Raw genomic sequence first — 20872 nt, forward strand, 5'->3', positions numbered from 1 at the left:
GGCGGTGTATATGTGGCGGTACAGGATTCTCGGAGCGGATCGTAAAAGCATCATTCCAATTCCCGGTCCGCGTTTTCTCTCTCACGCCTTAACATCACTTTCCCTCTCTTCCCCTCTATTACTCCCGCCACCAGCACTTTTTGGTCCGGTAGTGCGGGTCATCATGCTGCGCTCCTCGATTCTCCAGAGCCGGCAATTGCTGTCGTCGCCCATTCGCCAGCGGACAGCGTCGCAATGGCTGTCTAGAGCTGGGGCCAGCAACCGGCTCTCCGGTCAGGTATGATGACATTGTGTTGTGTGCTTCTGTCAAGGCTAGTTTGATTAATGGGTTTTGTTTTTATCTAGAGATTCTTCGCCGACGAGAAGTCCCCTGCCACCAGTTCCCCTACCCCCGCTTCTCCCTCATCCGAGTCGACCGTCCCTCCAGAGAATGTTGCCAAGGCAGAACAAGGTGCGACTGCTATACTACCGGGGTTGGAAGGTATATCAATAATTGTTGAATGCTAAACCACTCTACAGGATCTCACGTCCCCCCGGCTCCCCCGGCCCCCAAGACTGGACGTTTCCGTCGATTCCTGTTGTACTTGATTCTCACATCCGGATTTGCCTATGGTGGAGGTATCTTTTTGGCTTTGAAGTCGGACAACTTTCACGATTTCTTCACAGAGTACGTGCCTTATGGTGAGGAATGCGTTCTCTACTTTGAAGAGCAGGACTTCTACCGCCGATTCCCGAATGCCTCCAAGCACCAGCACCGGATTCAGTCTACACCAAAGGATGCAGGCAAGCATGTTACCATTCCGAGCAAGAGTGGTCTTTTTTCAAAGGTGACAGAGGAGGAGGATGCTGGAACCGATGTTTCGCAAAAAGGCCCTCATATGAGCGCTGTCCATGATGCTCAGGTGAAGCCCGCCAACGTCAAGGCTGAAGAGAGGGCTGCCGCCGTCGAAAAGGCCAAGAGCGACAAGGCTACTAAGGAGCAGAAGGCCAAGGATGAGAAGAAGAGACCCGCCGCTCCCATCCCTACTATCGAGCTTGCGCAAGTGCAGGAGGGAGGTGAAGCTATTGTCCAGGACTTGGTCAAGACCTTCAACGACATTGTCACAGTCATTAGCGCCGATGAGAACTCCGGCAAGTACTCTTCTTCTATTGCGAAGGCTAAGGAGGAAGTCCAGAAGATTGGCGAGAAGATTGTGGCAGTCCGCGAAGAGGCCCGTAAGGCCGCCCAGGACGAACTCACGAAGGTACACGCGACTTTCGATGAGTCTGCACGGGAGCTGATCCGCCGCTTCGAGGATTCCCGCTCTGCAGACGCTGCTCAGTACCGTGAAGAGTTCGAGGTCGAGCGGGAGAGACTGGCCCGTGCCTACCAGGACAAAATCCAGACTGAATTGCAAAGAGCCCAGCAAATCGCGGAACAGCGCCTGCAGAATGAACTCGTCGAGCAGGCTATTGAGCTTAACCGCAAGTACCTGCACAACATCCAGGACTTGGTTGAGAAGGAACGCGAAGGACGTCTCAGCAAGCTGAACGAGCTGACCGCCAGCGTTAGCGACCTTGAGAAGCTCACCACCGACTGGAGGGAGGTCATCGACTCCAACCTCAAGACCCAGCAACTCCAGGTCGCTGTGGACGCGGTACGCTCTGTCCTTGAGCGCTCTGAGGTTCCCCGGCCATTCATTCGTGAGCTTGTTGCCGTCAAGGAGTTGGCCGCTGATGACCACGTTGTCGAGGCAGCCATCGCGTCCATCAACCCAACTGCCTACCAGCGCGGTATCCCCTCCACTTCTCAGCTGATCGAGCGGTTCCGCCGTGTTGCTTCTGAGGTCCGCAAGGCCAGCCTTCTGCCTGAGGATGCTGGTATCGCCAGCCACGCTGCCAGCGTTGTCTTGAGCAAGGTCATGTTCAAGAAGGACGCCGTGGCCGATGGTGATGACGTTGAGAGTGTTCTCGTGCGGACTGAGACCCTCTTGGAGGAGGGCAATGTTGACTCTGCCGCCCGTGAGATGAACTCTCTCCAGGGATGGGCAAAACTTTTGAGCAAGGATTGGCTGGCAGATGCACGCCGGGTTCTTGAGGTGAAGCAAGCTTTGGAGGTAAGTCACGTCCATGACTGTCATTTGGGGTAACTGGCTAACCCTTTCTTTCACAGGTTATTGAGACTGAGGCACGACTCCAGTGTCTGAGAGTGGAATAGATACATGACTTAGCAGTCGTTTGGTTTTCCTTTTGTTAGTAAAATTCCCAAGGAACTGTACATCTAGTTGTCTTCTGCATTGTTAGGTTCAATGACAGAAAATGCATTTTATTCTTGTTCAAATCTATCCCCTGCTATCTATATAGCGGCCATAATCCAAAATGCATCAAGTATATGTTTGCAGTGTTTGCAGCTGCACGTGCGTATGCGTCGCAGGAGATCGGCCTCCGTATTCATCGGAACTTCTACTTGTACACTACGCTTTTCTTTACTTACTGTGATGCTGGCCTTCCTTTGTATTTGCTGTTCTGCCCTTGCTTCGGCTGTTTGACTAATCGTACCTGCTTTGATGTCTCCATGATTCCCAACGCCGGCGAACTACGCTCCTGACAACACTTCGTCCCGCTCCCCGGACCTCTGATGTCGCAACAGTCAAATGACTTCCACCCACTCCCTCCTATGGTCGCACCTTCCGATTCGTCATACGCAAATTCTTCATCGCACAATATTGAAGCTAATGGCGGGGCCGATCGACGAAAAGACACGCAAATGAACGAGGGTCGAGCAAGCGGCGAGCTGGAAGGCAGCACCCTCGGGAGCAACTCTCGCGATGGTGAACGGGGAGGAGCTCGGGGACAGCGGAGAATGGGCTCAAGTAGCTTCTTGCTAGATTCTTCATTTTTGCACAAGTCGAAGAGTCTGAGAGCTAGTCAGCATCAGCGTCCGCGCCGCCCGGAACCCGATCGCAAAGAGGAGCGGAAGTTACCAGAGGTCGAGAACAATAAAATGAGGAAGAAATCGCGCTTTCCTTGGAGTCGCTACCGTCAACCGTTGGAAGAACCGCTGTCCGTCGACACCGGTTCACGAGCCGTTCGTGAGGATTCTCAACCGTCGAATGCCGCGCACGAAGAACCGCATGATGAGCCAGATAATATTCAGGGGGAGGCAAGTCAGGGCTCAATAGGTCTCGATCAGGACTCCATTGAGATTGTGAACCTGGCTTTGAACCTAAGTGAGTCAAGACGGCGAGGCAACATTGGTCGGTCAGCGTCTCATCGGGTTTCTGGTGGAGTTTGGACAGCCCGACAGCCATCTGCTCACTACATGGAGAGTCATGCGCCGGCTGTTGTGGGAGGTAGTCTGGAGAATTGCGGTCGAGCCCAAGGACGTCGTAGTTTCACTCAGTCGTTTGCCGACGGTCGTCCTCGGCCTCTCGACCCATACGCGCAGCAGTCTCCCGTCAATGAGCAGTTGTCCGTGTCTAACCTTCTACCTGATACAGTCAATAACGGTGTCCTGCCGCATGAAATATCGGAGAACACACTTGCTAGAGTTGACAAAGCTCGCTGCCATTTCGAACTGTTCAACGAGTATCTACGCTTACTTCCGTCACTCCCTCCTTTGAGAAGTCATGGCGCTGGGGACAGTGGTCATGGTCCATCTCGTGTGCACAATCCCCTTCAGACGATTCGCAATCGAAAGGTCAGATACCGTGAGAAATGTCCGATCGATGTCGAAAGGGAGGGTTGGGATGATGTCGCAACGATCCATGAATGGGTCAACATAGTAGAGCAACAATACGGCCATCGACCGCATCAACCCAACGAGTGCTTGGGGCTTCCGCGACTAGGCCAAAGACCCTCTCGGGCCTTCCAAGGCGAACACGACGATGCGGAATTATCCGCTGTCATCTCTCCTTCTGACAGTGGGGGGCCAGGAAGGCGCTCCAGTAGTGCCAAGGCGCGGAGGCCGAGATTCGATTGGGTTGTCTCGTCGGCCGAGCTACTGGCCGATGCCGCATGGGTCGAAGATGGGTTAAACAAGAGTAAAATGACCGATAAGGACGGAAACAACCTTTACCCAGATCCAATGGAGTTGCTCTCCTCAGACGCCAATTTCGATACTTCGAGTGTCCAGCGAGCGTCATTGTCTGGGAAGAGGGTATCCCTGGATGTTCCTTCATCATTTTCAGACCGGGGCATGTCCCACGATTTGCAGGGCGTTGGCCGCGGGCGACCCCGGCATAGATTCCAAAGTCCATCTAGTCCCATCCACAGCAGCAGTGCCTCGGCGAAGGGCAGGAACTTCAAGCGACGGTCCCGCAGCTCGTCCAGCATTTCCATGGGTGCTGGGTTGTCTGAAAAATCAGGGTTTTCCAGTGCCATATCCACGAATATTAAGTCAACGCGGGACCCTGACTCACCGTTGTATCGATCAAAGAAGGGTTCTACATGGGCAAGTGCAGATGAGAAACGACCCTCTATATCATCTGCAGCAAGCACGGATGACCGATATCGAATGTCCCTAGACGCCATGCAGAGCACTGCTCCAAACTCTCCAATGCATCCTGGTCCCTTTCCCAGTATCGCAGTCAACCTTTCTCCTCAAACGAGCCGTTCACCCTCGCCACCATCCAAGAAGCGGTTGTCTCGGAGGATCGCTGCTCGTCGTGAGCGGAGTAAGAGCAAGAACCGTGCTAAAGAGCAGCGTGAGGATCTTCCTTTAGATTCCCAATTTTTGCGCAAGCATCCATCACCTGCCCATCTGGGTGTCACAATTCCTTCGGGGATCGATCGCTCTGAGCAGCTTGAGCCAAGCGCTCACCCAGACCAGGCCTCGTCACCTCAACATGATGACCAACCAATGGATGATCCGGCGCAAAAGGGATCCGGTCACGAGTCTAAACTTCGCGGGATATTCAAAGGAAAAGGAAAAGTTACGGCGAAGGTTGGCAACGAAGTCTCTAAAATGGGCAACTTCATTTTGAAGAAAGACCAGCCGGTGCACTCTCGTCAGTCGTCATTCGCAACCAGTGCAGCATCCGATGATATCGATCTCGAAACAGCGAATTTCAGCAAGAGCGTCAACCCAAAGGGCTTCTTGCGCCGTTTCCCGACCCTGTCTGACGACAATGGCCGGTTTACTCGCAAAGATACGGAGAAAGATACTCATGTGCTTTCTATACCCACCCTAGCGTCAGTTCCGCAGAATGACCGCGATGAGCAGCGGGAAGCGTCTGATCTTGAAGGTGCTCGTGATACAAAAGAATTATACAAGAAGATTGATGACACTCATGTCACTCAACCAGGCAAATTTGACACCCACGTTTCCGGGAGAGATTCCAATGAGAACTTTGGCATTGGATCACCATTCCGCAATGTCCAAGAACAGAACAAGAAGAAGCAAATCAAAGATCCATCTGTTCCTTTTAGTATGACCCGTCCTCCCGTCACCGGTCTCGCACAGGCAGAGGCATCTGCACCGCCTTCTGCTCAAGGGAGACGTCCAACCCTATCAGGTACGTGGACGATTTCAGACCGCAGCATTCCTACCTTGGCCGATCTTGGTGTATCCGAGAAACGGGAAATCGAACGCACGCGAGCTCTCCTCTTGTCTTCGGGGATCAAAGCGCGAGAAATCACACGCCGTGCAGAGACTGTTCGCGACCCTCCGCCCGAATTCCTCACGAATACGATGGATAACGCTTGCGCTTTTCCACGGGTGGCCCGACTACGGGAATTCGATCTCGCTGCTCAAAACCTACAGCGAAAATTTGAAAAGACACAACTCCAATTCCAACAATCCATGGAGCGTTTTCCAAATGAGACCGTATCGCCCCTGAAATCGCGGTTAAGCGGTCTGGAAAATCTGGTTAGCAATACGCTCACGCCACGGGTTCAAGCAGTGGCATTCGACGCCGAAGGCTTGAGCATCCAACTCAATACCACTAGCACGCTAGCTCTAAAGCAGTTAAGTGATACGTTAGACAAGGGCGTTAGGAAACGTCGCCGGCGGTTACGCTGGGTGAGACGTGCTGGCTTTGTGATGCTCGAATGGGCTCTCGTGGGCATGCTCTGGTGGGTGTGGTTGATCGTCATGGCATTTAAGGTGTTTCGCAGTGCCTTCCGCGGTGCGATTTCAGGAATCCGGTGGGTTCTGTGGTTGTAATGGCCCTTTTTATCTCCTTCCCGTAAATATCATCCAAACTTTAATACCTGCTCTTTTCTCGGTGAGTTGGATGTCTCACATTGTACACTTTTTTTCAAGATGCGCATATACCCCATCTTCTGGAGTTTCTGGTTTTACCCTTTCATTCTTTTTAATCTTTTACTTGGTCTGCATGCTTCATACGGTTCTTCAAGACATGTTTGACATCCTTCTATATCCTTCTGTGCCCGGTTTTCGCATTCGTCTGTATATATGTCATTATTACTTGTAATCAGATTTATTTGTTTCTCTTTTAATGTTCTGGTCATTTATCTCTTCTACGTTCAACTTGGACAATGGCCTTGTCTAACGGAAGGGGCCATGAAACAAACTGAAAGAAAACAACCACAAAGGGATGTAAGTGTTCATAATGCTTATTGTTTAGGGCTCTCCCCACCAACCGTTTATAGGATATTGCAAGTATTTCTACTTCAGAAACATAGTTCTCTCTTTCATGGCAATTTAGCATCTTGGGACGGCTTTAGGATATAAATATCACCATGCGATCCCTGCTTGATGTCCCCTTTCATCACCATCAATCTTTCTTTCTCTATTATCCACTTTATTGTTTTCTCCCATCCAACTCTTTGACCGACATCTACCAAGCCCTTAACAATCTAACTGGCTCCAGTCCCACGGAAACCACAGCCGACTTTATCAAGACCAAAACCCTAAAATGCACCGCTTCTATGGCAAGTCCACCAACAGTAACGAACCCGTTAAACCCCCCCGAACCCCATCCACTAAACCCGGCCAGCAGTCCATGGAAACTAGCCCCCTGGACCCGCCCCGTCTGCGCCGTTCCAACGCAATTAAACGTGTAGGTGAGAATTTGGTCAATCGTCGGCGTGAGTGCGAGGACGCTTCGGAATCGCCTGCTCCACAAGGTAGAATCAGGCCATTTTCGTTCACGCGGACAGGTCGTCAGGATCATATCGACATTGCCAACACCAGATACACGGCTAACAAGGACATAGGAGATATTGATATCCCGCCTATGAAAGATGAGTGGACGTGGGAGGGCATGCGCTATCTACCGGACATTCTGACTTCCTTTATTAAATCCGGCATGCCAGGCAATGAACTCGGTTTCTATCTTCACAAGGTGCTCTACGGCCGTGACAGGTCCGTTGGTGGGATAGTGACGAATCTGGTTAATGAGAATATCAAGTATGACGAGATCGCTGTCCGCACGCTCAAACTCCTTGATTTATACGATGGCGATGGACAGCCCATGTACGAGCAGATCGCCACCGCTGATTCGGATCGTCATCTTAAATGTTCCGTGCACGCAAAGGTAAACTTTGGGCAAGTGCAGACTCCACCCATCTCGCCGTATGCACGCAACGAGGAGCTACTCTCCTACAAAGACCCCAACACAACCGACCCCGAAATCATCTATTTTCAACCGCGCCACGTAGCGCTCGAACGAGAAGCTATTCAGCGCTTTCTAGCCGAGGACGACTCTACCTCCAACGAAGACAAAGACGGTGAACATACCAACGCCTTTGCTGATTTCGATTTCGCTTTCAACGTTCCGGACAACATCAATGCTAACGTGTATGCTGACAATGCTTACGATTCTGGCAGCAGTAGCAGTCCCTTCGATGACAGCGCTATGCAGAACGCGCAAGCTGTCCAAATTTCCAAACCCGGTCCGGCTAGGTTCTATAGTCAGTGCTACGATGGTGGTGGTGTGGCTGCTGGTGGTGATAGCGGTGTCGGTGCTGAGCATGCTAACAGGAAGCAGTCTAATGCTAGTAGAATCCCTGAACAACCTTGTCCGGGGGTGACGAAGCAGAAGTCGAAAAGGCGGCGGTTTTTGATTGATTAATTGGCTAATGATGGTTGAATGAGTGATCGATTGACTACAGGCCGGTTGATTTAATCTATGTTACCGTGCTTTGTTGAATGTTGTGTTCTGCTTGTTTGGTCTTGTTTGCATTTGTGTCTGGTCTTTATGGACTATTCTGGCTTTCTAGAATCTGTTTATAGATCGCGTTATTTTGCGTGTTGGAACTCTGGATAGACAGTGGTTCAAGCTTATTGCATTCCTCAGCATCACAGGACTCAATGTACAACCCGGCAAAAAAAAAAAAAAGTAAGTCAACTTCCTTCCCTCCTGTAATGCTGTCTGTCAGAATGGCAGGATGTCGAGCCTGTATCCACCCTTGCTCGTGTATTGTTGGTTTTGTTGCTATGTTCTGTTGTTCTGTTGTCGCTTTTTTTATATATATTGAGATAGATACAGGCGTACTGTCACAGAGTATGGGCATTCACCAATAAGACAAGATGTTTGTATACTTTGGCCTGTTTGAGTATAGGGCAGGAACCCCCTTCGCACACTAGATAGTGCAGCGCTGGCAGGCCCGGCTTCTTTCTTTCCTTCTCCATGTTAGTATTTCGATAGAGAGTCTACCAATAAATTTATATTGTTCGAGACTATCACACGTACAGGTTAATATATTCCGTCTTGCATTGTTGTTTTTGGAAAGAAAATACAAAAACACATTAAAAAGTATGAAATAACAAATTCGGATATGTTTCCATTGCAATCCAATATCATCTCAATCGTAGTATACAATTCAATTCTCGTTTCTTCTGGTAGCTTTATCACCCTCATTCATGCATACATACAGTAAGAACTAAGCCACTATAAGCCCACACCATGACCATACTTCTCAAGCCTCACACTCAATCCAAAAATAAAATGATTAATGCCTGGATGTAGACCGATACTTCGCCCCCGTCGTCCCATGGTGCCGATGCGCCTGCGCACGCTGCCAGGTCGGCGCATTCTCAGAGCGTCTTCTTCTTGAGACGCGCGGCGGCCGGCCCTGGGTTGTCACGCCCATGATGTCGCGGTCGATGTTGGAGGTTTCTTTATCTTCTTGGGACTCGGAGGAAGAGGGGGAGGGGGAGGGGATTTGCACGCGGTCTGGGGAGGAGGTTCGGTGGGAGGACATTGTGTGTATTATTTAAGAGTAGTTTTGTAGTTGGGGTTAATTGATTGTTGGATTGTTGTAATTAGTAGTGTGCTTGGGAAGAATGCTATCTATAAACCGCGGGTGGCACTCAACATAAGAGTGACCTCATTATGAAGGACATGCAATCGAAGGCAACTTATTATACAATACGCCACATAGTCCAAGAATCAGGCGCAATTAAAGCCATGTCACTACAAATAATAGCTCAAAGGATCGGATGCAGTGGAGTTTCCCCGTGTATGACCTTGGAGCCCATCATGTCCTCCCATCAGACCCCGGATGCCTCGGCGATGTCCATTAAATGGGGCACGAGGTGAGAACCATTTCCTTCCTTGGCTTGCAGCAGAAGAGAAAGAACTCCACCTGGACCCATTCCCGAAGCCCTGCAGACCAGAATAATCTCGGAACGAAACCCGTCTTTCCCTTTCTGGCAATCCTGGATCTGGAGACTTTGTTCCGCGCCAGAGCTTCCAAGGTGACATACGTTTTCCAAGTTTATGCACACTATCCCGCCGAGCCCCGATGGAAGAGAATAACTGCTGTAGAGTGGAGTCCAGAGGTACAAAATCCATATCGATAGCTCCCAAGGACAACGTATTATAAGTGTCGTAGACAATACTAGGCAAACCGATATGAAGTCGATCTCCCTGGAAGAACTGCTTGCTTGCATTAAGACTGTGTGAGCGTTCTGGTGGCATAACAGGAAGTCCGTTACCGGGGTATTTCGATGTTTCGTTCACAGATTGACATCTTTGGATGAACGAACTAAAGTTGGCTGCTAGCGTCACTGCGCAGAGTGGAAGAAAGCCAAGATGTGTAGAGCACTCCGCCAAAGTTTCGTCTATGCCATCGTTTGCCAGTCGTTCGAAAGATATTTTGAGGCAAAGGGCCCACAGATCCGCATATAAACTGCAAACAATATAGAAATCGCCAGTAGTGATGTCAAACTCGTCCGGAAGCTTCTCTTGGCGAATGAGCTGAGTGTAAGACGGATCGACACAGACAACCAGTGATCCTTCTTGTATAGCCCATTTCTCACCAACTTCCAGGCGTATATCCCTGTATGAGTGCAGACGAGTACAAAGGCCAGCCTTGTTCTGCCGGAGAGGACTCTGTAGACGACTCGGTAGATCTTCCTTAGAAGAGTTTGATGAATCCGACTGATCATTTGCTGCAGAGAAGTAATCGCATTGCCTCTTCGTAGGCTCACTAAAGGGGCTCTTGCGTTGTATTAGAACACCCCATCTGCGCCTTGAAAGTATAGAACACTCACAAGCAATGGCGTTTCCGGGTCTGAATTCGAACCAGCTTCACTCGCTTGAGCTTCTGCCACGGCGGCCGCTATATCACAAAGCAACTCCCGTTTGAAGACTTCCTGTTCTTCCGTCGACCCCTCAATAGCGATATCCCGGGTATCAGTATCCTGCGCGAAATCCCTCAGACACACGCCAGCACAACATTCGCCGGGGTTCTGCTTCATTGAATTTCCGCAGCGTCCACATAAAATATCCCCATCTCCACCAGACAATTGTTGGTCGTCGCAAGGCAGATCCGGGTTTAAAAGCCAGACTGGAGGCCGTTCCATGTACACGGCATGTCGACGTCTTTTGGCCACAGAGTCAGAACTTGGTCCATCTTCTACAATCCCTTTCGAAACAGTTTCGCGGGTTGGAGTCGAGGGCAGTCCCCTGATTTGCGTTGCGCTTTCCTGGGAAGTGTCGTATTCTCCGAGTTTGGTAGAGTAGAAATCGAACAAGTCTATAAAAGACATAGTAGGAGATGCAGCGATCACTATTAGAAACTAATAGAATAAGCGCGACAACGTAAAAGGTGCAATGGATGTGCTATTCGTATCCAAGAAGTATTCCGGTAGGGACGAAAAAGTTGCTCCATGGTTGGGTTAGTGTTTATCAACTGAGGAAAGGGAAGGTGCTCCTTCCCTCTGGTGGAGACCGATGATTTGGGGAAGGCGCGTGGCACATCTTGAGTTGCTCTTGTCCTGAGCATACTTTAGTCGCTACCCAATAGTACTTTTCCATAGATATGGGTATCCCACTGCCGTCAATTGGGTTGAGGGAAATAAGCGAAGGTGTCGGGTCGGTATCACGTGATTGCATACAGCGGCTATCTGGCCGTGATGTCTTTTATATCCTTCTTTCCTTTTTAGTTCCGACAAGTCCAATTTCCCTACAGCCAACCGTTGTTCAAACCTCAAAGATAAAAATAATGTAGACCAGTATGACCTGACACGATAAGGCTGATTGCAATGATATCATCGCCCCGTTGATGTCATCAGCCCTACGGGACGGGACCACAGGCAACAGAAATCTAAAACCTCAGACAAAACCTCCAAAGATACGGTGCAGAAATCCTCACCTATCAATCATCAACACTTGAGCATCCTCTGTATTAATTGGCTATTCCATCGATACGCACGCAGCCACACCATGCCCTCCGCCAACGACACCAACCCAACCGTTATCGAACAACGCGCCGAACCGACATCAGGGACTGGCAATGAGGGGTATACGGATAGCGTCAAGGACCAAGCCAACTCGACAGATATGGGGAGTTCGTTGGCGGATATGGGGAATAATGCTAGTGCGATGATCGGAGAGTCATTTAACGAAGTTAAGAATAGAGTCGGTTCGATATCGCCGGGGAAGATGGTGGATGGGGTTCGGGAACGGATTCAGTCGATGACGAATGGGAATGGGGATGGGAATGGGGATGGTGAGAAGAGTGAGCTGGCTGTGAAGCAAGGTTGGTCTTTTGTTTGTTATCGGATGAAGAGGGGCATGTGCTAACGCTAGATAGAAGCACAGAACGCGCCGACCCAAGAAGAGATCCAAATAATCGAGAATATGGAAAGGGAGAAGATCGCAGAATTCCTCCAGGAGAAACACATGAGCAACGCCAACTTACGACGCGGGAAATAATTTATACCATATACCCCTCAGCCTGTACGTGATAGTCGATATATGCAATGCTATTAAGATATTTACAGAACAACAAAAAATGGTCAATCATTCAACGGATCTCAATAATAAACAACTCCCATGTTTCCAATCCCAGTGACAAGATTTACAACAGTGCGCGGAATCCCGGCTCGATTCTGCGCTCCAATTCACAAAAGTCGGCCACCTGGCCCAAGTGGTCAATTCCCCAGAATCCCTCCATCTCACCCTGGGGGTTAGTGCATTCGAACCAGGGAAGACCGAAAGCACCGGACCTGAATGCGCGGTCGGTGTTTTCGTTCAATAGGCTCTTGATGTCTGATGTGGTGGACTGTCCTAATATTAGTACGGGTATAATCACTTGGACAAGGTGAAAACATACATCCTTCACAATCTCATGTGTCCTCTCCTTCCCCAACACCTTTTCCAGAATCGGACCAAAAATCTCGGGCTGTATAACCTTGGAGTTTCCATCCGCCCAGAACGCATAATACAAACTTGCGATCGCAGGAACAAGCAGCTCCGGGTATCTCTGGGAGACAGCGCAAAGAGCGCGCTGCACACCCAGCGTCACTGGCGGGAAGTCATTGGGGAAATGGTCGACCATCGGGACTCTGAAATAGCGAGACCATCGGATGCGCTCTTGATTGATCCAGATGTCCTTGTCTATAATTATTAACATCGGCTCATTTTTCTTGCTGGATTATCTTACTTTTAATCCTAATAGGCGGCGTATTACCACAAGAATGCATCAAACCACCGAGAAAGATGGGAACATAGGAGACGGTACAATTGCGGAAGGCTGGGGAGTTCTGTTTACCATTGTTTAGTTCACCATTCACTGTCGGTCTGGAAACTTCCCCGGACTTACTTGCAGCGCGTGGAAAGCGATGTACGCAAAGGGGCTGACAATGTCAAAGTAGAGCGTGATTTTGGAAGTCATGTTGATAGAGTATAGGGTATTCAATTCTTTCTTTGAGAATGATGATGGATAGTATCGAGTTGACGCCTGACACGGCTGGACTGAATCCTGAATCCAGATCGCGATCGCCGCCGCTGAGTCAGCTACCGAGGTCGTCGGTACTTTTGAGTATCGTTCGAGTTTATGAGGCTGGGTGTTATGAAGGATTTCGATCGGTTATAGAAGTTTTGTATTGGGAAGGATGTTATTCTGCTTTGAAATCTGGGCTGTACTGAGGGGTTCTAAGCGCAAGACAAACTGTCATGTTAAAAATAGCTGCCACTCATACTATTCCAACAAAGAGACAAAAGAAAAAGAAGAGGGCATAGCGAGGGGGGAAAGATAAAAAGAAGAAGCAGTGAATAACAATTATATATCCAACCATCAACATCCAACGCGCCTTGCATCAACCCCAAGACCCTCATCCCAAATAGGCAATATTAGGGCACCCCCAAACAGGACTAGCGCCTGCCCCGCCTCCCATCTTACCCAAGATCTTTACAACCAACACCGAACAACTCCAATCCAACACATCAACAACCAGAATGGCCCCCATCCCCGTAACAATAGTAACGGGCTTCCTGGGCTCCGGCAAAACAACCCTCCTTCTAAACCTGATCCCCCAACTCCCGAAATCCTACCGCCTCGCGCTCCTCAAAAACGAATACGGCGACGTCGCCATCGACTCCCAACTCGCCTCCACCCAATCCATCTCCGGTGTCCGCGAACTCCTCAATGGCTGCATCTGCTGTAATCTCGTCGGGCAGCTCGGCGATGCGCTAAACCAGCTCCGCGAAACGGTTCAGCCGGATCGCATCGTCATCGAGACCTCCGGAAGCGCGTTCCCCGCGACGCTGGCGATGGAAGTTAATCGGTTATCGCGCGAGGAGTCAGATGTAGGGGAAGGGTTTGTGCTGGATGGGGTAGTTAGTGTAATTGATGTGGAGAATTGGGAGGGGTATGAGGATACGAGTTATACGGCGAAGTTGCAGGCGAGGTATACGGATTTGATTATTTTTAATAAGTGGGAGGGGGTTGGGGAGAGGAGGTTTGATACTTGTCTTGATCGGGTGGGGGATTTGGAGGTTGAGACGCCGTATGTTAAGTCGGATCGGGGGAGAGTGGATAAGGATGTTTTGCTGGGGATTGACGGGGCGATGTTTGCGAAGGAAAACGCGGATGTGGTTTTGGGGCAGGCTCATCATGACGATCACGACCACGAGCATAAGCACAATCATCAGTCCGAGGTCGAAGTGCTCTCCGTCACGCTTAAATCGGACCAGGCTGTTAACGTCGCCTCGCTCGAGCAATTGCTCTCCTCCGCGCCGAAAGAAGAAGTCTACCGCATCAAGGGCATACTCCGCTGTTCGAAGAGCGCTCCGCCAGCAGAATCGTCCGAGAATTTCAACGAGCCCAGACCGACGCAGCCAGACTCTCCGGCGTCTCAATATTACATTCTCAATTGGGCATTTGGGCGCTGGACATCCACACCCTCCGCTGTGGTTGCAGCATCAGCAGACCCGGGCGTGGCCGCTCGTCTGACGTTTATCCTCGCGCGCTATGAATCCGGGAAGTGGAAGAAGAGGCTGGAAGCCGGTGGACTTGTGCAGGCGAATGAGGAGGCTGAGCTGTCAGTTGAGCGACTTGTTTAAATATATACACCTTATACATTTACACGATTAGAGGATGGAGCTGGTACTCCTAGATGTGGTTGAGTAAATATCCAAAACTTTTCATGCTGTATATATGCCGCTTCAAGTAATTCGCAGCAAGACGGTCAGTTACCAAAAATAAACAGTACACTTTCATAAACACAAGAGCCCAGGTCTATCCTGTTCATTAAACAGTCCAAAGGATTACTAGAACGATAATGATAACGAAAGTACAGATGAAATACAAACTCTAATGTAAACGCAGCAGCGTGGTCCACAGGGCCAACAACAAACATACAAGGAAACAAAGCACAGTATAAAACATATTAATAATCAAGAAGAGCAGATGCTCCAGCTTCGCTAGAGATGTAGATCACCTCGTGGTTGTCGGAGAAGCCGTTGAAACGCGTCGCGCTGCACTTAGTGTATGCCCCCATCTCCTCGAAGAACAGCCAGTCTCCGACGTCCAACATTCCGGGAAGCTCGATGTGCTGGGTGATGACATCGATACCATCGCAGGTAGGTCCCCAGATGGAGTAGTGAATGCCTTCAGCGGAGCGGTCGATGCCATTCGCACAGGAAAGGATCTGCGCTATCGGATGCTGGTGGTCGAAGATAATGTTAGAGAAGTTGCCGTACACGCCATCGTTGAGATAGACCATGTACGCGTCGCGCGTGGAATCGGTCGGGTCAGGGATGTCGCGACGCGCAATGACGTTGGCCGCCAAGGTAAAAGCATTGGCCACATAGTAGCGACCGGGCTCGGCGATGATACGGACATGAGGCGGGAAGTAGGCATCAAGCGCCTCGCCCAGATAGCCAGCGAACTTCTCAAACGTGTCATGGCTAAAACCACCGCCCACATCCAAAGTGTGAAGGTCGTGGCCCACTTCCACCGCCTGGTCGAACACCATGCGCGCATCCTGGACGGCTTTGACGAACGCGCTTGGGTCCTCGGCGCCCGAGCCGACGTGGAAGCTCACGCCAACCACCTTGAGCTCAAGCTGCGCGGCCAATTCGAGGAGTTCGCGCGCAACGTCCAAGGATGCGCCAAATTTCATGCTCAAACGACACAGGCTAGTTGAGTCATCCGTCAAAATGCGCAGGTACAGCTCAGCGTCCGGGAAACACGCCTTGATCTTGTAGAGCTCGTCCGCGTTGTCAAAAGTCATCTGCTTCACTCCAGCCTGGGCCGCATAGCGCAAGTACGACTTGGTCTTGCAAGGCTGCGCGTAAATGATGCGGCTGGGGTCGATACCGGTCGCGAGGGCCAGGTCAATCTCAGACTTGGAAGCACAGTCGAAACCATTTCCAAGCTGAGCCATGAGACGAAGAATCTCCGGGTCGGGGTTGCACTTGACCGCTAATCAATTGTCAGTGTGAATCCATGACTCTCGACATGTGACGAGAACATACCGTAAAAAGGCTTCACACGGCCTAATTGCATTTTCCAGCGCAAATGCTGGCGGTAGATCTCGCCCATGTCTGCCACATAGAACGCATCCTCCTCTCCGGCGCCACATTGGTCAACATCCACTTCAGCCGCACGCTTCTTCAGAACCTCCAGGACGAGGTCCTTGGCAGTCAACCTCGATTGCAACGATTCGTCCCCTCCATGATTACCGAGCGGGTTGTAATTGTTATGAGAATGTATTATCTCAGGTTTGTGTTTGGTCGCGAGGATCTCAACGGGAGGAACACAAGCAGTAGGTGCCATAACCAAACGTGCTATTGAGTGCACGATGGAAACCTGAGTGGGTAAATGGGAATTGGGAAGACGAATTTATATGGTATAGAAACCCCAAAAAAAAAAAAAGAAAAAGAAAAGAAAAGAATAAGTGGTTGAGCAGTTTTCTGGAAGGAAACTGATCAGACCGAAAAAGTAGGAAACTTTCAAAACGCGGCAAGCGTGTTAGGGAGGACGAAAAGTTTCGCAACCGAGGTTGACTGGACCAAGCCTCCTAGACCCTTCCTCCTGAAGAGGAAGAACCTTCAGAGAAGTCCTATGCGGCAGCTCAAGGGGTGAGGGATTAAGCTGGAAGGGCGTCAACGGGGGCAAAAATGACGCAGCGGAAAGAGACGCGGGAATCGATGGGAGCCGGAGGTGGAATGTTGTTAAGAGTGTCGCGAGGACGTCTATGGCAGACAATTTGACGGAGAAGGAGAGCCGTGGTGAGCTGGTGCCTTTGGAACTACGGATTCCAAAGGCGAAGAAAGTTTTCTTTATAGGACAGAAACCTTGATTTCTGGAGAAGAGACGGTCAGCGAAATGAACGAGGGAATTAATTTGGTTTTATATGCCAGAAAGACGGCTTATGTGGTGAGAAGAAGGGAGGGGGGACGAGTAGCGTTGCAGAGGAATTTTCTGGTGTGTAGATTGGAGGCTTAGGGCAAAGGGCACGCTAATTGAGGGGTCAAGGCACACAAGCAATGGATACCAACATGAGGATCACATCGATAGTCCTGGGATAAGGGAGGGAGAGAACAAGAAAACACTCACCTGGCAATTGGTTCAGCTTTTCGCTCGTTCAGACGGGGGAGGTCGTCTTGTTATGAGGGAGAAACGAGAGCCAGCAGCGGCGATGATGAAAAAGACTGACTGGGTCTTAGTCAGCAGCCCGTCGCTTAGCCTGGAACGGAATCTCCCGAGAGGCTGCTTTTTCCTAATTCGGGAGGCCGCTTCTACGGGGAAGACAAAAAATGACTCAAATTGCAAGGAAGTAATTGACCGATAGTCAATTTTCATTGTTGTTATGGCAAGGGCCTCCCGTGTCTTACTGTTGCCTATAAACTTTTTGCCACAACCCAAAGTGGCTGAGCGAGACTATGTCCTCCGTGCATACACTCTAATTCCACTGCCCGACCATGCATCATATCGAATCGTCCAGCACAGTTCATCGAAGAAGTCGAAGCTGGAAAGAAACTTTTCCCCTGAAAATCGGCTAGCAATGATGTTATGCTACTGTTTATGACGCACTTCCGGGCTTGTTTCCACATCCACATGCACGGACCAGAACACAAAAGAGATTTCAATGCTGGGCAGCAATACGCTGCCCACTCATTGGTGACCCGGGCTTTGAAATCAAGACGGGAGGACCGAGCAGAACCCAGTGGTGGTCAGGAAAGCGGTCGAAGTGGCTTCTTCGGAGGTTTTGAGCGTATCATCCGGATTTCGACTGTGGATTCCGTCCATAGCAATGCAGCTCAATGCGATCTAATTGGTCATGTTGTGACGGGAGCGATAATGTATGGACTTTGTGTTGGCAAAGTCCTGCAGACTGCATCAGGCCGAAAAAGATTGCTTCGCTTTCATGGCGTCTCTTTAATGCCACGAGAATAAGTGCACTCGGGGAACTTTGTACGAGCCGGTCTAGAACTGAGACCAATGCAGGCAAACTGTCGGCATTATACGTACAGTCCGAAACGAGAATCAGGTCTATAGGCTCATGGCAGAAATCCTTCGGCAGTGGCTCGTCCCAGTCGAGGTTCTGATATTCAATCTTAGATGAATGCGCTGGTCTGGCCGCAGCGATATTCTGTATTACAATGTCCTCGGCTTCAGGTAGGTCGGTCAGCATAACCGAGCACCGTGGTAGCAGTTTTGCCAAAGCAATGCCTACAATCCCGCATCCCGACCCCAGTTCAAGAACCTGGAGAGGCTTGTCGCGCGGGTTCTGTAGAAGTTCTGAGAGCACTGGCAGGGTCGCATTGGAACCTTGCACGATCTGCTCGAGATGTATCACTGATGCAAGGGCAGCATCCCTAATGGAGCCGACACAAGTATTGTTTAGAACGATGGAAAAAATCTGAAGATTGATGTCCGCTCACCAGATATGCCGGGCAATGCTGTTGCCTGTCTCCTCCCATATTCTCAGGTCCAATCGGTTTGTAGGACCAATCCGTCTCTCCACAAGTTTCTCTGCCACTAGAGACTGAGACCCTCCAAAAGGTGCGCTCCAGCCGGAGATAACCAAAGGGACGCCGACACCCCCCAATATAGCATCGCTCCAGCGCATTTCTGATCTCCGGGGTTCAATTGCACTGACGCTCAGGACCACAGTCTGTCGGGCGAGATGCTCGGGAAACGGCCCCAGTGAGATCAGAAGCTCTCGTTTGCCGGCGGTCCATTTTAGTGGTTCCTTGTACAAGATTTTTTCTGTCTGATCAATACTCAGCGTTGTGAGCAATTGCGTATCTTCAGCCAGGAATGCATCGCCCAGGTCCGTAGTGATACAAATCAGAGCAGAAACAGAAACAGTTCCCTTTTGCTTCTGAAGCCGGGGCGTTTTGAGGAAGCGGATATAGAAGACCATCCTGTGGGTGTGAACAGAAAAAGAACCAACAAGTACAGAAATGTCAAAGCTATCTCTTATGCTGCCATACCTCTTGATTGTCGTACTATGGATCCTAAAGCAATTTGAAAATGGAAATGGCCAACCCCAGATCCCGTGATGGCACGTGCTGTCATGACTAATTTCCAAGCCTAAGGCCACGAAATGACATCGTGAGGCGGAGACTGCATGAGAACTCCCCATCAAGGACAGCATACAATCCTATTGAGTTTAACCACGCTCATCCTTTCCTGTATTTTTCGCGACAAATGTGACTGGTCATAGTGGGTTGAAATACACCTACGCTCGATTCTGTTCTCTCCCTTCTTTCACGGTTGCCCGTCATCATGCGGCCGAGAGACCCTCGCATCCGCCAAACCCTCAACCAGATCTCCTCCAATCTTGAAAGCGCAAACGAATCGGCCCAGGAAGGGATATACACTTTCTCTCAGAATTATATCTCGCCATGTTTTGCCAGTATTGGGAACTGTGTCTACGCATGCACGGCACCTTGTCTTCCTAGTCGTGAAGATCAGATCCGGCGTCGAAGACGCGGCCGGGCGGAGGCCAATTTCGATTTCTACGATGACTGGGATAATGATATTGCCAATGATAGCCTGTTAGGCTGGGGATCTGATGAGCTGGATCGTTTGCTGGCCGGGAGTGGTCTTACACGTGGGACTGCAGAACAACCACGCCGGCAGCGAAAGATGAGTTATGGGACGCGCGGGACTAGGAGAAAGAGCAGTGTGCTTGTACCTGAGAATAGGAACGATCCGACGGTCATACCTAGCTCTTCATTTTTGGGGTTTCTGGAACGGTTCCCTTGGAGATTGGGAGCGCGGGGACAAAAATATCGTCCATCGGCTGCAGATCTACAGGAGCATCCCGGAGCAGTACGTCGCTTCGATCGTGAAGAAGAGCCATTACTTGGGGCTAGTGAGGGATCCGAGGATCCTGTTTCTTATGGTAACGGCAGAGATCGGAGCGCAACTCAGTCGTCGCGGGAGACTACTAACTCCTTGAGCTCCCGAGGTGATTTGATCATGAGTGACGAGGAAGAAGATGCTGTACCGTTAGATGATGAATTTGCTTTGGCTTTGGGCCGCCGTGGAACAGGATTAGACTCCGACGACCAGTCTGGAAGAAAGTCTTCGGTGAGAAGGTCTACATCGGGGACTGTCAGTTCTACAACAGATGCTTCTTTGAAGGAATTACAAATGAAGAGGAAGCGAGGCAGTCGTATTCAGTCGCCTCGCGTTATAGCTGTCGATGCGCAGACGCCTGATGTACAGTCACTAGATGGCTTGAAGAAAGAAGAAGAGCAAGCTGCACTCAAAGAGGAGCAAGAGATTTTTAGAAAACGGCTTGCTGCGCAGAGATTGGCCTCAAATCGTGGTCTCGATCAGAGCAATAAGGTAACCTGCGATGTGCAGTTCCTTATACATGTATGTTTGGCTAACGTATAAACCAGTCAATATCTCGTCCTTCTTTGTCTGGACGCTCTACATCCGTTTCGTCAGGTGCCCAATATGCGAGCACGGTTCACTCGCCGCGGGAATCAATAAGCGACAGAAATTTTCCCGATGATCGTGACAATATGCAAACCGAACCTTTTCCATCTCTACCCCAAACCCCCGTATCCTCAACAGACCATGAAACTTGGCCCGGTATAAAGGTGTCAGGCGACAACCTGGGGTCTTCTAATCCGGGTTCCGATAGAGTAACCGACGGCTGATTCATTGTCATACTTATATTCAGCTCCCTCTCAGACAGTGTTTACCATATTGCAGAATGGCC

The 20872-nt window shown here is 50.2% G+C and overlaps 11 protein-coding genes across 11 annotated transcripts; 6 read left to right on the forward strand and 5 right to left on the reverse strand.

Moving 5' to 3' along the window:
- The first annotated feature begins 68 nt into the window (after positions 1 to 68).
- On the forward strand, positions 69 to 2348 carry EURHEDRAFT_412698 (MICOS complex subunit MIC60). Its single transcript, XM_040781973.1, has 4 exons — positions 69 to 277; positions 346 to 451; positions 520 to 2096; positions 2153 to 2348. Exons 1-4 carry the CDS (start codon positions 164 to 166, stop codon positions 2195 to 2197), a joined length of 1842 nt encoding a protein of 613 aa, XP_040638552.1. The 5' UTR covers positions 69 to 163; the 3' UTR covers positions 2198 to 2348.
- A 115-nt stretch (positions 2349 to 2463) lies between these two features.
- EURHEDRAFT_412699 (uncharacterized protein) lies at positions 2464 to 6581 on the forward strand. Its single transcript, XM_040781974.1, has one exon. It carries the CDS (start codon positions 2618 to 2620, stop codon positions 6143 to 6145), a length of 3528 nt encoding a protein of 1175 aa, XP_040638553.1. The 5' UTR covers positions 2464 to 2617; the 3' UTR covers positions 6146 to 6581.
- A 279-nt stretch (positions 6582 to 6860) lies between these two features.
- EURHEDRAFT_538037 (uncharacterized protein) lies at positions 6861 to 8018 on the forward strand (the record flags this gene model as incomplete). Its single annotated transcript, XM_040787348.1, has 1 exon — positions 6861 to 8018. One exon carries the CDS (start codon positions 6861 to 6863, stop codon positions 8016 to 8018), a length of 1158 nt encoding a protein of 385 aa, XP_040638554.1.
- A 1344-nt stretch (positions 8019 to 9362) lies between these two features.
- Positions 9363 to 10280, reverse strand: EURHEDRAFT_456660 (uncharacterized protein; the record flags this gene model as incomplete). The annotated part of the gene is made up of 1 exon (XM_040784370.1): positions 9363 to 10280. A coding segment is annotated over one exon (918 nt), but the record flags the coding sequence as incomplete, so codon positions are not given.
- EURHEDRAFT_72911 (uncharacterized protein) lies at positions 10137 to 11078 on the reverse strand. Its single transcript, XM_040787636.1, has one exon. It carries the CDS (start codon positions 10940 to 10942, stop codon positions 10403 to 10405), a length of 540 nt encoding a protein of 179 aa, XP_040638556.1. The 5' UTR covers positions 10943 to 11078; the 3' UTR covers positions 10137 to 10402.
- A 540-nt stretch (positions 11079 to 11618) lies between these two features.
- Positions 11619 to 12110, forward strand: EURHEDRAFT_377874 (uncharacterized protein; the record flags this gene model as incomplete). The annotated part of the gene is made up of 2 exons (XM_040779011.1): positions 11619 to 11934; positions 11989 to 12110. The coding sequence occupies 2 exons, from the start codon at positions 11619 to 11621 to the stop codon at positions 12108 to 12110; spliced, it is 438 nt and encodes a 145-aa protein (XP_040638557.1).
- A 145-nt stretch (positions 12111 to 12255) lies between these two features.
- EURHEDRAFT_456920 (putative 2-hydroxychromene-2-carboxylate isomerase) lies at positions 12256 to 13071 on the reverse strand (the record flags this gene model as incomplete). Its single annotated transcript, XM_040784389.1, has 4 exons — positions 12256 to 12459; positions 12511 to 12794; positions 12841 to 12940; positions 13000 to 13071. The coding sequence occupies 4 exons, from the start codon at positions 13069 to 13071 to the stop codon at positions 12256 to 12258; spliced, it is 660 nt and encodes a 219-aa protein (XP_040638558.1).
- A 534-nt stretch (positions 13072 to 13605) lies between these two features.
- On the forward strand, positions 13606 to 14905 carry EURHEDRAFT_412704 (GTP-binding protein). The gene has a single exon (XM_040781975.1). It carries the CDS (start codon positions 13635 to 13637, stop codon positions 14739 to 14741), a length of 1107 nt encoding a protein of 368 aa, XP_040638559.1. The 5' UTR covers positions 13606 to 13634; the 3' UTR covers positions 14742 to 14905.
- A 110-nt stretch (positions 14906 to 15015) lies between these two features.
- Positions 15016 to 16085, reverse strand: EURHEDRAFT_412706 (type III PLP-dependent enzyme). Its single transcript, XM_040781976.1, has one exon. The coding sequence runs from the start codon at positions 16064 to 16066 to the stop codon at positions 15068 to 15070; it is 999 nt and encodes a 332-aa protein (XP_040638560.1). The 5' UTR covers positions 16067 to 16085; the 3' UTR covers positions 15016 to 15067.
- Positions 16086 to 17496: 1411 nt separating this feature from the next.
- Positions 17497 to 19124, reverse strand: EURHEDRAFT_412707 (protein N-lysine methyltransferase family protein). The gene is made up of 2 exons (XM_040781977.1): positions 18570 to 19124; positions 17497 to 18503 (listed from the first exon to the last, which is right to left on the reverse strand). The coding sequence occupies exons 1-2, from the start codon at positions 19052 to 19054 to the stop codon at positions 17903 to 17905; spliced, it is 1086 nt and encodes a 361-aa protein (XP_040638561.1). The 5' UTR covers positions 19055 to 19124; the 3' UTR covers positions 17497 to 17902.
- Positions 19125 to 19231: 107 nt separating this feature from the next.
- On the forward strand, positions 19232 to 20579 carry EURHEDRAFT_73034 (uncharacterized protein). Its single transcript, XM_040787637.1, has one exon. It carries the CDS (start codon positions 19420 to 19422, stop codon positions 20539 to 20541), a length of 1122 nt encoding a protein of 373 aa, XP_040638562.1. The 5' UTR covers positions 19232 to 19419; the 3' UTR covers positions 20542 to 20579.
- Positions 20580 to 20872: the final 293 nt, after the last annotated feature.

This window comes from Aspergillus ruber (genome assembly GCF_000600275.1).
Source record: "Aspergillus ruber CBS 135680 unplaced genomic scaffold scaffold00014, whole genome shotgun sequence".
NCBI lineage: Eukaryota > Fungi > Ascomycota > Eurotiomycetes > Eurotiales > Aspergillaceae > Aspergillus > Aspergillus ruber.

Excerpts from the sequence above, each read along its gene's own strand:
- EURHEDRAFT_73034 (XM_040787637.1), top strand. The coding sequence starts at position 19,420 with ATGCGGCCGAGAGACCCTCGCATCCGCCAAACCCTCAACCAGATCTCC.
- EURHEDRAFT_412704 (XM_040781975.1), top strand. The coding sequence starts at position 13,635 with ATGGCCCCCATCCCCGTAACAATAGTAACGGGCTTCCTGGGCTCCGGC.
- EURHEDRAFT_412698 (XM_040781973.1), top strand. The coding sequence starts at position 164 with ATGCTGCGCTCCTCGATTCTCCAGAGCCGGCAATTGCTGTCGTCGCCC. Across the intron at positions 452-519 it reads TGTTGCCAAGGCAGAACAAG|GATCTCACGTCCCCCCGGCT; the intron begins GTGCGACTGCTA and ends ACCACTCTACAG. Across the intron at positions 2,097-2,152 it reads AGGTGAAGCAAGCTTTGGAG|GTTATTGAGACTGAGGCACG; the intron begins GTAAGTCACGTC and ends TTTCTTTCACAG.
- EURHEDRAFT_412706 (XM_040781976.1), bottom strand. The coding sequence starts at position 16,066 with ATGGCTCAGCTTGGAAATGGTTTCGACTGTGCTTCCAAGTCTGAGATT.
- EURHEDRAFT_412699 (XM_040781974.1), top strand. The coding sequence starts at position 2,618 with ATGTCGCAACAGTCAAATGACTTCCACCCACTCCCTCCTATGGTCGCA.
- EURHEDRAFT_412707 (XM_040781977.1), bottom strand. The coding sequence starts at position 19,054 with ATGGTCTTCTATATCCGCTTCCTCAAAACGCCCCGGCTTCAGAAGCAA. Across the intron at positions 18,504-18,569 it reads AGCATTGCCCGGCATATCTG|GGATGCTGCCCTTGCATCAG; the intron begins GTGAGCGGACAT and ends CGGCTCCATTAG.
- EURHEDRAFT_72911 (XM_040787636.1), bottom strand. The coding sequence starts at position 10,942 with ATGTCTTTTATAGACTTGTTCGATTTCTACTCTACCAAACTCGGAGAA.